The 14,769-nt window shown below is 38.4% G+C and overlaps 1 protein-coding gene across 4 annotated transcripts in view; it reads right to left on the bottom strand.

Moving 5' to 3' along the window:
• The window catches only part of DISC1 (DISC1 scaffold protein), a 190,761-nt gene that overhangs the window by 6,024 nt on the left and 169,968 nt on the right, over positions 1-14,769 (bottom strand). For 3 of the 4 annotated variants that reach the window (XM_083856260.1, XM_083856258.1, XM_083856261.1), the window contains exons 12-13: positions 12,575-12,619; positions 4,473-4,589 (exon numbers count right to left, since the gene is read on the bottom strand). In XM_083856260.1, coding sequence (XP_083712386.1) covers positions 4,473-4,589; positions 12,575-12,619 — 162 coding nt within the window. The remainder of the gene's footprint in view (positions 1-4,472; positions 4,590-12,574; positions 12,620-14,769) is intronic. The other variant, XM_083856259.1, reaches the window with a different exon arrangement.

Genomic DNA, 14,769 nt, shown 5'->3' with positions numbered 1-14,769 from the left:
CATGAGGAGATGTTGAGAGAGCTGGGACTCTTCAAACTGAAGAAAAGAAGGCTCACAGGATGCTACACCACTGTGTATAAACAGCTGAAAGGCAGGAAGAAGAAGGAGCCAGACTCTTTGAAATTTTTTGTCCACTGACAGAACAAGCAACAGGGAGAAATTCCAAAATAGGAAATTGAATCTGAATACATGAAAACATTTTTTTGTTTGTTTGTTTGAAGGTGGTCAAACACTGGACTATGTTGCACAATTAGGTTGTGGAGTATTCATCCTTGTGGCTATTCAAAATCTGACTGCACAACATCCTGGACAACCTCCTGTAGGTGACCCTGCTTGAGCGGGGAGTTGGACCATATGATCTCAAAAAGTCACTTGCAACTAAAGAATTCTTTGATGGTGTGTGCTACATGCCAAAGGACCAGTGAAGAGCCAAGAAAATTCAGTTAAGTCTTTTGAATGACTTGGGTTTTGGGCTTTTGAAGAGCACTCTTGGGAACAAGGGAAAGACACTAATCAAGTCCCTACTGTTTCTGTATGAGGCCTGTGTGGTGCCACAGCAAGAAAGCAAAATGGCCTATGGAAATCCATCACTTCCCCTTACAAAATACTGGGGTATTTCCAGTAGTACAACCAGTTAGAATTTTCTCAATTACCCCCTTTGATTACTGTCACTCTCCTCCACGTCCATGAATATTATTTCTATAAACTAATACCTCTCCCATGCAAACACCAAAATAATCCCCCAAAAACTACTAAATAAAAAACTGCAACAAAATGACTGTTGAAAAATGGAATCCTTCAGTGGTCTGAATATCAGTTACTTTCAAATTGCTTGTCTCAGCAGAAAATGGAAGGCAAAGAAGTTGTAGCACCGGGGTGGAAAAACAGTGACCTACCTCTATCACAGCATAAACTGTACACATGGAAGCATGTATCTCTGTGTGACACACAGTGGGAAGGGCTCACGCTCCTGTCATCTAAAATAAAATAATAAAATCAGAGGGTGCCCTTACTACCTCTGACTCTTGGAGGATCCCAAAATCTCTTACAGATTCACCCACAGTGACGTTCCTCACTGAGCTACAGACAGGGCTAAAGTGTACATCATTCTCTTGAAAACCTGCTCTGGTGTAAAGCCAAGACTTGTACGGGAGTCTGCTGCAGGATAAAGGTGAAGGGTTAGCAAAGTGACCTGCAATGTTTAATGAATGTTTAGGCACAAAATTCTGCTTTCAAAGTAATGGATTGAAATGCCCATTTTAGGGCAAGGAAAGAAGATTGTTTTTGTAATAATAATTCAGCCAGGTTTTCTTCCAACAAAGCTTTTCCACCAAGAGGAACTATTACATGCATTCAAATTGTCTATCAAAATGTAACTACTAATTAAGAACACAAAATGACTGTGAAATTGCAGTATAGGCTCCATTTAATTTTAGCGGGAATTCCAGGCCTTTACTGTCAGGAAAGTAACACCTCTCATCAGCTCTGCAGACACCAGAATGAGTCACCTCTCATCCTTTGGTTTTTCCAATTAATGATGTGGACTGTTTTCATACACTCATTAATGTTCAACCATACGTAAATGAATATTTTGTAAGTTTATTTGGTTATACTACATAGAATTTAGCAAATATATCATAGTGCTACAGAAAACTCTAACATCCAGTCCCATGCCCCTATTGTTTGATATTTTTTATATAGAAGGGCAGTTTAGTGGTTTTTATGAAAGATTTCAACAATAAATTAGAATTGCAATTGGGTCTGTGCCTATACTCAGGGCCAAGAAATATCACTGGATATTTACTTTGTTCAGGTCGTGCTGGCACTTATGATGAGCAGCATGGTTGATTTAAGTGTGCTATGCCATCAAAAAATAGAATGAAAAACAATGACATCTGGGTTTTTTCTTCTAATACAAACTTAATTATTAATCAAAGCTATGACACGCACTAAACATTGGCAAATGGCTCGAGAGCATCAGGAGTTTATTTTTTTCAGTGGAGTCTTTGGAAGTCTTTTAATAATCAGACCACAGCACTAATTTACATCTGTGCGCCCCCCAGTTAGATATTTCACCTAATACATTTTGTAACATTTATGTGTAAGGCAGTTTTTTTGGGAGGAATATGGGAAGGGTGAAAATAACCAGTGAATGGACTTCAAAAAATTTATCGTGCTTTTATTACTATTTCAGGTCTTTAGAATCCTGCTGTCAGAGTTCTATAGATTTTTAATGAAGACTGCATGATTGTCCGGTATCTGTGATAGGAAATTGTTTTATCTAAAATCAAATAGATTACCATGCAAACAACAGATTCATCTATTAAATAAATTCTTCTACTAAGGTTAATTGTTGTCTCTTGTCTCAGTACTAATTCCAGCAATACAAGCAAGTTATCGATGAGTGAAAGCTAATTTTATAGGCACTGAGCAGTCTTTATATATTAAAAAAACCACAATCTACAGGTCTGTAGCACTGTGGTAGCTATTTTTCTCATTCCTTTTTGAAGTACAGCACAGTGATTACATGTACCAGATGGTAACATTTTATGCACATTGACCTGGACTACCTCTGAAATAGCAACTGAATGTTAATGAGGGGTAACTGAATTGCTGAACTGTTTCTTTGTACGTCTCTATGTTTTAAACATGGTTTCTTATTTTGTGACTGATGGTCTTGCTAAGACCAGGATATCACACACTGTGCATTTCTGTATTTAGATAACATGAGCTGAATTTCACTGATAGAGGAAGTCAGATCTCTATCAGAAAACTGTGGCTTAAAATGAGACTAATCTACAATACTCCTGAAATTTCCAATTACTAATTTTATTTTTTTTAACTAACTCTTGCAGTGTCAACAGCTGTGAAGAAAGAGACACACTCCATAGAACGTAAGAAATACTACTATTTCACATATATGTAGTGTATTATCTTCTGGAATCAAAAATGCAATTTTTCTAGCTTATTTCACCTTACCTAGTAAAGTATGACTATGATCAGATGTCGCTGTTCAGTTTGAGTATTAAATTAAGTCCCCTGCAAAGAATCTCTAACTTCGAACCTCAGTGTTCTTCTATAAACACCACTGAGAAAGCCCATTTGAGAGTAAATATATGCAAGGGAGAAAGGAATTGGATGCTCTGCACACACACGCACACACACACACACACACACATACATACACACAAGACAAGTCCATAGAGCTCTGAAAAGAATGCATTGGGGAAACACAACTGCAACCAAGCAGGAACACTGCAAATATAATGGAAAGAATGTTGAATAATCTTCCTGTATATTGTGTGTATATGGAAATGCTTAGAAAAGAAACATTTGAAGCAGTGACTGGATTTTTCTCCTTCAATGCAAATCCCCCTCCCCCAGCACCATTCTTCCTTCCCTCTGCCCCTCATATTTTATCCTTCTGTTGCCTTTAAAGAAACTAAGTTTCTAGAATAGGATTTTGCATCGACTTGCAATAGATGCCAAAGTACGTAAAACACAGTGGTATTTCCACACACTATTTATTCTCCTTTCTCTAAACTATCCTCTGCAGGACTGTCCACTGTCTCTTAGCTGGAACTGAATCCTTTCTAGCACCATCATCACCCCTACTCACCTTCAGATGTCTCCAAGGGCTCCTCTGCTAATCTCTGCACCTTGAACATATCCATCTTTCTTCATGATCCTGTCGACTGCCACATCTTCTCTACTAAAACCTAACCAGCTCAGTACTCTCCTCTTCCTCATCTTCACTGGTTCCTACTTTCTTTACTCTCTCTTAGAAGAAGAAAATCTCTTTTATGAAAGTTACAAATGAAACAAAACTTTGTGCTCATGAATTTTGAAAAATGGGCAAGGAATTCCTCATAAACGTTAAGCAATCTTCAGAAAAACTGACAGATAAAGCACACAAAGAGATAAGTGTGCATAAGACAATATCTCATCTGGTTACTTGCACTGGAGTGTTGCAATGTTAAAATGTGTAGGATGCTGCATGGTGCATCTGTTTCCCTTTTTTTAAAAAAAAAAAAAAACAAATACAGGTGACAATATACACAGTCTGAGTCACTGATGTAGCATCTAATTCAGCTAAATCATGCTGGGAAATGCAGGTGCATGGACACTCATAGCCATGAAGCTTTTGGTGCACTACATATTTAATTATATGAGCATTATCAGCAAAAGGAGTTTAACAGTAAAATAAAGGCTTTTCAGTGCTCAATCTTAATTTACAAAGAACTAACTTCTGTTTAAATCAATTGAAGCTGGATCAGACCACAGGGAAAATGCACTATAAGAAAACTTACTACACAAAACTGCCCATTTCAGCAAGACAATAATTTCTCCCATTCTTAATGTATCTAACCAACCCTAAGAACCAGCATTCCATGCGACTCTGAAAGGCAAGTGTCTCATGTGCATACTTACACAGATTGATACGTATCTATAGCTATAGTGAAAAGGATATGAATAACTCCTTCATCAACTCTGCAGGTGGAACTTTGCAATTGATCTTCCAGATGCACCAGTTTCTCACTTATTGCTTCACATTTTTCTCCCAACTCTGCAGAAAATATGAAGAATTCCTGCAGAAAGTTGAAAAATAAAAGAAAGTATGTCTGCTGCTGACTGCACTTTTCTACATCAAATTTGCATCAAATGAAAGGGAAAATAAAATATTAGTAAGGAGATAAGATACTTTGCAGTGCAAAGAGATTGCCTAAAAGCAAATTCCCATTAGAGAGAAAAAAAGCTGTTTCTATATAATAAATTGGTAAATAATATGAACTGGAATGAGCTTGTAGTCTCAGTCTTCTTCCCAGCAGAAAGAAAGTCACAATCTCACTTTCAGCAGATGATTAAAGTGGTGTGAAGACAATTACTCTGAACTGCTCCCCTGCGGTCTCATCACAGCAGAGGAGGGTAACCACCCATTAAGGTACCCAAATTTCAAGTTGTTCATGTAAATATGATTTACGCTTTTAGATCATATAAATATTTCAAGCAGCAACAGTTTGGTAACTTTTGTACACATAAAATGGACTTATATTTTTGAAGAAAAATCTGGCTAGAGTACTTGAGGACTTTGCTCAAGCAATCAAAGAAAATGCATCAAAGTCTTTGAGATTACAAGATGAAACTTTACTTTTTTACTGAGTTATCATTAAACAAGACTAAATTTTCAAAAAGAACACTTCTCTACTTAGAACTTACACAGGGAAATACTTCTATTTTAAACTGAGTATTTTAAACCAGTTTCAAAGTCCTTCTCATAAGTTTTTTCAGATACATTGCACAAGGGTAATTGCTATTTTTTATATTTTGCATTGAGTAGTACTTTGAGAAATGACCCAAATAAGCAGCAAATATGAGAAGAGGGGGAAAAAAAATCCATCAATTTGCACAGCTCTGAGACAAGCCTTTCCTCTCCCTCCCATGGCACCATAGTGCTGTCTACAGTAATGACAGGGGTTATTTGTAAAAAAAAAGATTATGGTGCCAAGATGAACTTCTGCTGGAACCATATTAAAAAAAAAAAAAAAAAAAAAAAATTCATCAGCTGGAATCCAGAAAACTGGACTGCCAGTACACCTAGTCTGTGCACTCATTAAAAAGCCAGCTTCTAATGGGGCCATATACTAGCTATAGAATTTTTTTCTCCTCAAAGGAAAAAGTACTTGGGGTCCTTTGCACTTAACTTATCTGTTGCTGTAAGACAGTGGTTGTTTAGGAGAAATCAAACCTTCAGTCAAAGGCCTTCCAAAGAAATCATGCCAATACATTTTGGAATGCTGCCCATCGTGAAAGAATTTGAGTTTGGGTGAACACATTTACCAGATCTCAGTTGTGTGCACAAAGTCGAATGCCTGAAGAGCTCTGCTTGCTGGCACATCCTCTGTTATGGCACAGAGCTTTACTTTCCTTGGGCCTTTCCCAGACATGGCTATCCAGCAGATCTCACTGGGACCAACTGCGGCTCAGCCCTTGGGCGGGTAGGTTGGTTAAGAGGTTATGTTGCAAAGTCCTGCAGCTCAGACACAGAGAAGCACAAGAGCCAAGTCCCTGGCTCCATGCACAGGACAAGAGCCGCTGCTTCCAGGAATTACCAAACCTGAGAACCCACAGCAGCCCTCCACAGAACATATGGATGTGAAAAATCCCATCGTTTTTAAAGTTAGAGCATGGGAGGAGAAAATAAACATTCTCCTTGCAGCAACTAGGAATGTCTTTTTCTGAAGACCACTGAAGTCTTCCATCCAGCTACTAAATTATTATTCAGCATACCAGCAGGACTCCATGTGTTGTTATGGAGTGGGACAACCCAGGCCATTTGTATCAGTAGAAAGCTCTCAGGGAATCGTTCTGTGATACGCATGCAAGAACAGATGACAGTTGTCCAAGAGAACTTAGGGCTCAGGCTAAACAAATCAGTAAATTGGGAAAAAACCAAACAAGTGCTCTGAAAGCACATCTAAAATTATGACCACATAGAGAAAGCTCTGTATATGAAACAATGCAGATTGTATTCTTCCTGAATGATCACATTTTGGGTACATAATGCATTGCTTGAAAATGTAACAAAACCCTATTTACTTTAGAAATAAAGGTAAAGGAACAATAAATATTAGGGAGATGTAATCAATTGTAACAACAATATAGGAAAGTAGGGAAATCTGAGAGTGTAAAAGCCAAATCAAACTTGTTTAGGTCTTTAAACACTTGAAACCAATTTAATCGTAACTAAATGGCTATGGTTGCACTTCAGAGTAACCAAAATAGCTCTGTAAGATTGAGGTTATATTTAAATAGTCTTTAAATCCTAATAGTGCAGCTTAATTTCTCTTTATTACAGCCACAATAGTGTATGAATGAACTATTTCTGCACCTACATAACCCAGCTGCCTTTTTAGTTGAAATTAGAAGTTCTTCTAACACCTTAGACAAGCATCAGCTCCCAGGAATTTAATTGCAGGTGTCATGTGATTAATGCAGAAGAACCATCATATAAATTAGGATTTTCCAGAATTTATATGAATAAATAAATATGAAAATGGAAATGGAAGAAACATACAGTGCTCTCAAAAATACACAATAATAATTCCAAATATTCAACCAATTCCATAGCTTCTGCCTCCAGGCCCTCATTTAAAAAAGGTTTGATAGCCCAGAGAAGTAGGTAGAAAAGATTTCTCTTAGTGCTTTTCATGCCTGGTAACATCACTGGTAGCATTTTGATTTGACATTTGTCTGTGTGGGCAGGAAAACCTCTATTCGTGATACACAAACTATTCAGAACAGCTCCTGGTTGCAAAGTGGCACTTTACACTGATCAACAGTATCTCTGAGAGGAAAGTGGACTCTGCCTCAAGCTCAACTTATTCATAAAATACAACTCATCCAGGCTTGTAGGTTATGTCAGTGCTACAAGACGCTGTAAGACTTTGGTTATTTTTGCTCTAAAGGCATTTTTAGGAAGCAGCTGTGAGAGATTGCAGGAATCAGCAGAGCTGAAATGCAATATTGCTTTATGGATTTTTCTGTGTAGCTGGCTGGTTTTTTTTTCCCTATTAAATCCTTAAGCAGGTGAAAACAGCACAAATATGGGTGTGATTTACTTTTTAAGGTGCAATTCTTCTGGCTTCTCAGACAAAGTAGAAATTCTCATTCTTTCCCAAAGGTGTGAAAGTCAGATGCAAGAAATTGTAAAAAGAGACAATGTTCCAGCTGATGCACTGCTGTAACATCAGCACATTGCATCAAGAGCAGAGGGAATGGTATTCACTTTCATCTTCTGCATTTTGTTTTACCCTTTTACAAGTAATTATACCACCTATGAGCAACAGTTCCTCGACAGCATTACTTGAGGAAAATGTTTGATCAGCTTTTCCAGTGCAAACACCTCCTATGCTCTTCCATCTAGCTTAGCAATTTTATATAGAAGAATTGGTATTGTAGTGATGCCTAAATCACATTGTAGCTAGATTAATTTAATTCTATTTGGGATTAGAGTCTATATTGGAGTCTTTGGTGGTTGTGCTGAAAAGGATGATTCTCAGATATCCCCATAAAATTCACTCTTCCTACAGAGGAACTTCAGTAAAAGGGCAAGCAGCAATATCATAATCCAAATAAAATAAAAGATTTAGAACATCTTCTGCAGAGTCAAAGACAGATTTCTTTCACCTGCACTAAACAGTCCCTCCCTTATAATAGTTGAGTAACTCAAAGTAACCCAAACAAGTACAAAAAAGTTGCCCTTGCCCAAACGTTGCAGGCAGATACTTCACATTACGGTGCAAGGTTTAGAACAGTGATCTACAGCTGGCAGAAGTGCTGCATGTCTACCCTTGACCCTTGGAGAAGTTAGTGGCAATCATCGGCACTTGAAACTCCAGAATGTTAGGCCACAACATATCTTAAATAATTACTAGAAACAAAATTGCAACCATCCATATTTGTCCTGCTTGAGCAGATGCTTCAGTCACACGCAGGCAAAGTGCACATGCCCTGACATAAATGAGCTGCATGGCCATGACGTGACCACAGTGCAGGGGAGGAACAAAGAGAAGAATTGCTTCCTGCTCTGCATGCCAGATTTCCTGCCCTATGTGCATTGTCCTGGGCAGCTGTTGGAGATGAGGAAGGCCACCGAGAACAATGCATGTTACTCATGACCAAAACCATCATGGCAAGGCTGCCCAGGAAGCAGCCAGGGACCACCAGAGCCTGCTCTGTGACTTGCAGTGTGACTGTCCTCAGCTGGGGGTCTGCATGCATGGCTCTTAGCAGCTGACATGGGATCTGGTGGTTCTGGTTGCAGGATCCAGACTGCTCCAGGGCTAAAGTACTCTTGCAGAGAGCAGGTTTTCTTCCCACTAGAAACTTAGATGGCTACATTCCATTTTACCCTTATGTAGAACAATAACTAATAGTTCTCCTATATAGCATTAGGTTTTATGTGGTTGAAGACTTTAGCTTTCAACCAGACTAGGATTTCTAAACCTTTTATTTCTATTCCTTTCCTTCTTTTCTTCACCATGTTCCTGTCTTCTGTAAAGGGAGGTGTCCAGACTAGAGCCATAGTCCTCTGGAGGCTTTGGCATTCTCAGCTAAGCACAGTAATTATTTCTGTCTTACAACTGACATTCCCAGTAATGAGGCTGCAAATGACATTTGCCCTTTCTTCCAACACAATGAAGGTAATGAATCCCTCTATATTTGCAGTCCACTATAAACCTAGATTCCTCTTCTGCAGTACTGTCAACTTAGCTGCTATTTACCATTTGTATACATAAATCTGACTCTTTCTCCCTCAAATGTAATTTGCACCTGTCTTTCAACATATCCATTCTTATTGATTTCAGACTATTCTTTCAATCTATCAAGACCATTTGGAACTCTAATCCTAATTGAAATTATGTTGACTGGCACATAAACTCCTGGCCTACCTCCTTTTTAAAGGCAAACACAAAGTCTGCCTTTACTAATCCATTGGGACTTCAAGCTTCCTCTAGGAGTTTTCAAAGGAGCTTGTTAATGGTTTGGAGATTGTTTTTCTTGGCTCCTATGTGCTCGGGAGAAATTTCATCAGTCTAGCCTGACTTGAGTACATCTCATTTGCCTTCGGATTTTTTACTGCATTTGTTTCTTGCTACCTTGTAGTGAATACTATGAGCGCTATATAATTGGACATAGCTTATAATCTTCAGACAGACAAGAGCACAGAGAATAAGGAAAAAATTCTGATCTAATTTATTTTCTCATTCACCTTTCCTATTAGAAGACACACATGCTTTTTTTCACCTTTGCCTTGCATCCCCGAACTCCCTTGCCATTTCACATGTCTTCTGTTTAATGTAGCTTAGTGTGCTCAGGGGTCTGGCTGCTTCACACTTACACTGTGCAGTACCCCTCATTCTTACACTTTTGTCCTTTCCTTGTCAAAACTTTTGAGCCACTGAAAAACTGCTGACATAGATTTGTAATCTGTGACTGTGTTTGTACATGTCTGCACCAAAAGAAGGTGGTGCTGCACTATAAACTGATGTCTCCTGGACAGTACAAAGAATATCTGCTGATACCTCCTCCTGCAGAATTCGTCCCACAGAAACTCCCCTGTGGCTTCCCTGATTTTGTTTAGATGAGCTTTTCTATTACGGAGGTAGCTATCTAACTTTTCTCAGAAAAGAGACCAAGGTTGTTTCCCAATTACTTTTGCTGTTTCCACATTCCACTTACAGACTACTCACTTGTTCCATCAGCATGGTTATATGTATTTAAGAGACTTCAACATTATGACACACTCCCCACTATCTCAGATGCAACAATTTAGGCATAAAGCCTTCCAGCCAGCTGTGACCTACCTCTTTTCCACCGTCACACTTTTCCCACACTCTCTTTGCTTGCACTGATCCCCTTCTCTTCTCCACATGGGAGTGTTAAATGACTCATCAGAACTACAGGCCAATGTTGGCAATTCTTCCCTTTGTGTATCTTCCATTACAGCGACAGAGGAGTGTCCCTGGAAAAGCATCTCTGCAGGAATAGAGTTTTTCACTTCCTTCCAGCACCCTGCTGTGGCCTGACAGCAGTCTTCCTATTCTCATCCCCAGTAGACTGAAAATCTTCCCTAATTGCAGACTTTCTAAAATGAGAGCACACTACTGCACTGGCTCATTTAATTACACTGGGACATTTCCAGCTCCTGCTGCGGGAGGATGAGGCTATTTACTGACTTACCAATAAAAATTCACAGTGGGTCAGGAGTTGGAAAAAGAAACAAAAGTACCAAACTGTTTTCCTGCGTCCACACCCTGCTGTGCAAGGAGTCAGTATAGCTGGGTTTCATTTATAGGTGGTTCCTAGTGTTGTTCATTCTGCCCCCAAGGCACTAAGATGCAACAATCTGGAATGACTGACTGGGTGCTCTCCTGCAGGCAGTGGGGAGACTGACCAGCATGAATTAGGGGACCAGAGCACCAAAGGTACATTTAGACAAAACCTGGACATGGTACAGGCTCCTGACACTTTCACAGAGCTTTATGGAGAGCTCTCTCTAAGTCACTATCAGTCCAGCTGTGGCAGTGAGGTAGAGCCTGGCTTTCTAGCATATTTCCTTTCCTTTTATTTCTATCATTGCTTTATATTCTCTAATGCACTTTTGTCCCTCAAAAGTCTCTCTGCTTCTGAGGACTCTAAGATATTAAGCACTCTTCTACAGTGGCAGCCCTGTATACCTGTAAATTCTGGTGCCCTCAGTATTTTGCCCTGATGCTAGTAGGGCTTTTTGCTGCCTTTATCCCACAGGCTTACCTGCCCCTATTTCATGTCATGCGTGGACACAAGCAGCCACACAGTTCATCTATAACTCACAGCAAAGTTCACTGATCAGAAAATCCATTTGCATTTTCTGCAAAGTTCACCTTCATTCTCAAGGCTTCCTGTTTTTATTTATGCTGAACCCACACGCAGCCAAGCAATCTATTCTAGCTGTGCCCTCATGTCACAGTCTCCTTGAACACAAAGTCAAAAATCTGACGTTGGTGTTACAGTTAGATTATCTTTCCTGGAGCTACTATTCCAGCTAGTCCACAGTCCTTGGTTTCATTGGTGGGAATCTAAAGAAATGCTTCATCTGAATAGTTATTAAATAAATAAATGTTAAAATGTATGATATTTGCCTGGTTTGGAGCACTTGTCAGTTGTACTTGACAGGAAGCATGCTGTCACCTATGCTGTCATGGAAGGTGAACAGGGGAAGGTTACACTCGTCCATGTAATTTATTTGCTGGCTGGACACACTGCCTGGATACTCAATTTCCTTAATATGTAAGTTGCAATCCAAGGCATAGTGATATAAAAATGGACCAGACTGAAACAGTACAGCTCTTAGAACCAGAGTAACTCTCCTTACACATATATTACCCGAACTCTTAGTTTGTAGGTAGACAGACTTTTGTATTTAAGCAGGTTTTTCACATAGGCCATGCATCTCATGTTACTCAATTATTCTAGCCTTCTTAAGTACATGGACTAGGTTCTGAGATCTTTTTAGTTATGAAAATGGTGTAAAATTACAACCATCCAGTATTTTCATTTAGATGAAATTCCTATTACCATGTATTCTGCTGCAGTATGCTTGTATGCTTCAACATTTCAAACATAAATTCAAAGGTATTTTTAGTGGCACACAAGAAAACAGGCTAAGCATCATGGTTTTGTTCCATTCCTAAGCATCATGACAGGGCTACAGTTGGGCTGGCTAAATATTACTGGTTCTTCTTTTCCCCAGTGTGTTCATCCTGTTGTTAGTATGTGTTAAAAATATTAGCACAGGTTTAACTATAAAGTCCCCGAAATATTCAGGAATTATACTGTTATCTTCAATGGAAAAAAATAAATAAATGGGCACACTCTAGTAGTGATTGTGTTGCTTTTCCAAGTGCTCACACACTCTCTAGCAATTTTTAAGCAAAGGTAACACTATAAAAACAAAGTGTCATTTATTCTAATTGAGACAAAGAAAAGTCTGTACAATACCACCACTTTATACTGCCTAGGAAACACTTACCTCAGATAAATGACCCTCTGTTCCAAATGAAATGTCTTCCATAACCTGTTAGAGATAAATTATTAAGTATACAGTAGATATATGCTATATAAACAGAATGATTTTAATGGAACTTATAAAAACCATATAGCACAATAAAAAGTTGTAAACTGTAACAATTGCATCAATTTTCTTCACATGCATGAAAGATTTAAATTGCATTTGTAATGGGGCAGTGGCAGCCACCCAATATTTAAAGCTACATTTGAATATATTTTATTAAACCCTGCTTTGGCTTCTCACTTAAAACCCACAAGGAATACTGCCTCTAGGACTGAAGGACTAACTGTAGATTGAAACTAACTTTTCTCTCAGGCTCTTGCAGGTCTGTCAAGAGTCTACAGACATTTTTTTCTTTTTCTTTTTGTATGAATTTTGTAAATTATTTCAGGCAGGAGAAATGAGAGACCTAATGAATGTTTCCTATTGGTAAAAAATGCTAACTATAGTCAGTTCTTCCTTCAAAATTTCCTTCATCTGTGAAGACTGTAAGAAATTAGCCAACGTTTCATTGACTGACTGAAGAGCAAAGAAATTTGATTTTAGCATCTTTGGGAAATCATTAATACTAATTGCACATAACAGTGTTGTTGACAACAAACTGAGATAGGGATACTGCTTTGGTATGCACACACACACACATATATAGATACACATTAAAAAAGTGAAAAATCATTAACCTGTCATAAAATCACAATTGTTATTGGATACTATTTTCAACAATCAATCTGAAAAAAAAGTTTAAAATTCTCTCGCCTATAATACTAATTTTCTGATGGTATTTTTACTGTTAAATTACACGTAAGCATTAGGCTTACTGAGGTGCTACAATCCCTGCCCAAGAGCTGGCATTTTTCCCAGCAGAGCTCCACCCCAGTCTCAGATGCAGCGGAGGGGCACCATGAGGACATGACCACTGCGTACAAGCCATCTGCCTCTTGCCACTGACATCCCTTTTTAGCTTGGATCAACCCAAGGGACACACAAACACTGTCTTTCACTAATGCTTAACGCTGACATTTAGAGCTAAGATTAAATTTAAAATTTCCAAATTATTTTCTAAGCTCCACAAATACAGTGTTTAATTAAAGCTCAAATGAATGCAGAGTTTATTTAGCTTTCAAAAGGCTTTGTCCTTTACACAATACACGTTTGCCTCCTGGACTACAGGCTATCCCAATGCACAGTAATCAGTCACAGTCTGCTCACAAGGGCTTTCTTGGTGCTTGCTATCACTACATTCTGAAAAATGTTGTATCATGTTCAGTGATAACTTCTTTTTAATGGCAGACATCACATTAATTTTTTTTTGTGATGGTCTATTTGGCATCACTAAGACCTCAGTACCTTTTTAAAATTTGATCACATGAAAACTTTACAATTGTAGAACATTTTCCAAACACCAGAGTGCTCTTCAACCAACCCCAAAACATTATCCCAGATGGCCGAACTGAAGTATGTAGAGAAGAGGAAAAGACAGCATGCCTTATCCTTATCCCTGTTCTCTACTTCCTTTGTGATGAAAAAGGTGAGAAATTAATTACAAACAATTCTGATGGGACAACTATCAAAAACGCTGACTTACAGAAGGTAAAACTACTGAATTTTGGATTTTACCTTGTAACTTTAATCACCTCAATTTTCTTGAAATCTAGTAGGTGTTTCTTTCCTTCATAGTGATTAAGAGGGAGCACTGCACAGCATGCCAGAGAGCAGAAGAAGAAAAAAGGATAGGTCAGGAACTCAAGCCTGCAGGTGCACACATACCCATGTTCATCAGGTTACTTGCTGTTAGGGAGGTCTCAGCACACACAAATCTCTCAGTTTATTAGTTATCATTGGTGGTTTTGCTGTTTTTAAAAGCTTTTTATAAAAGCATTTGCTTACACATACATTATCAAGAAGCAAAAAAAAAATAAAGCAAGATATTATAAAGAGTGGAAGAAGCAGGCATTAATGTCTGAAGAGAAATGAAATGGTACTGTGTATTTTAAAAATCACCCATATATGAATCTAACCATGTAGTAATGATCATTGCAATTTCCACGTCACTCAGTTTAAAAGCATGGAACATTTGTGGGATGAAAACTGAAACCCACCTTTAATTCTTCAGAGACTTAGAAGAAAAATCAAGCCCAAATAGTCAGAAACAGTCA

This window comes from Zosterops lateralis (assembly GCF_965231275.1).
Source record: "Zosterops lateralis genome assembly, chromosome: 3".
In the NCBI taxonomy this organism is placed as follows: Eukaryota; Metazoa; Chordata; class Aves; order Passeriformes; family Zosteropidae; genus Zosterops; species Zosterops lateralis.
This window is presented reverse-complemented; position numbering and strand designations above follow the sequence as displayed.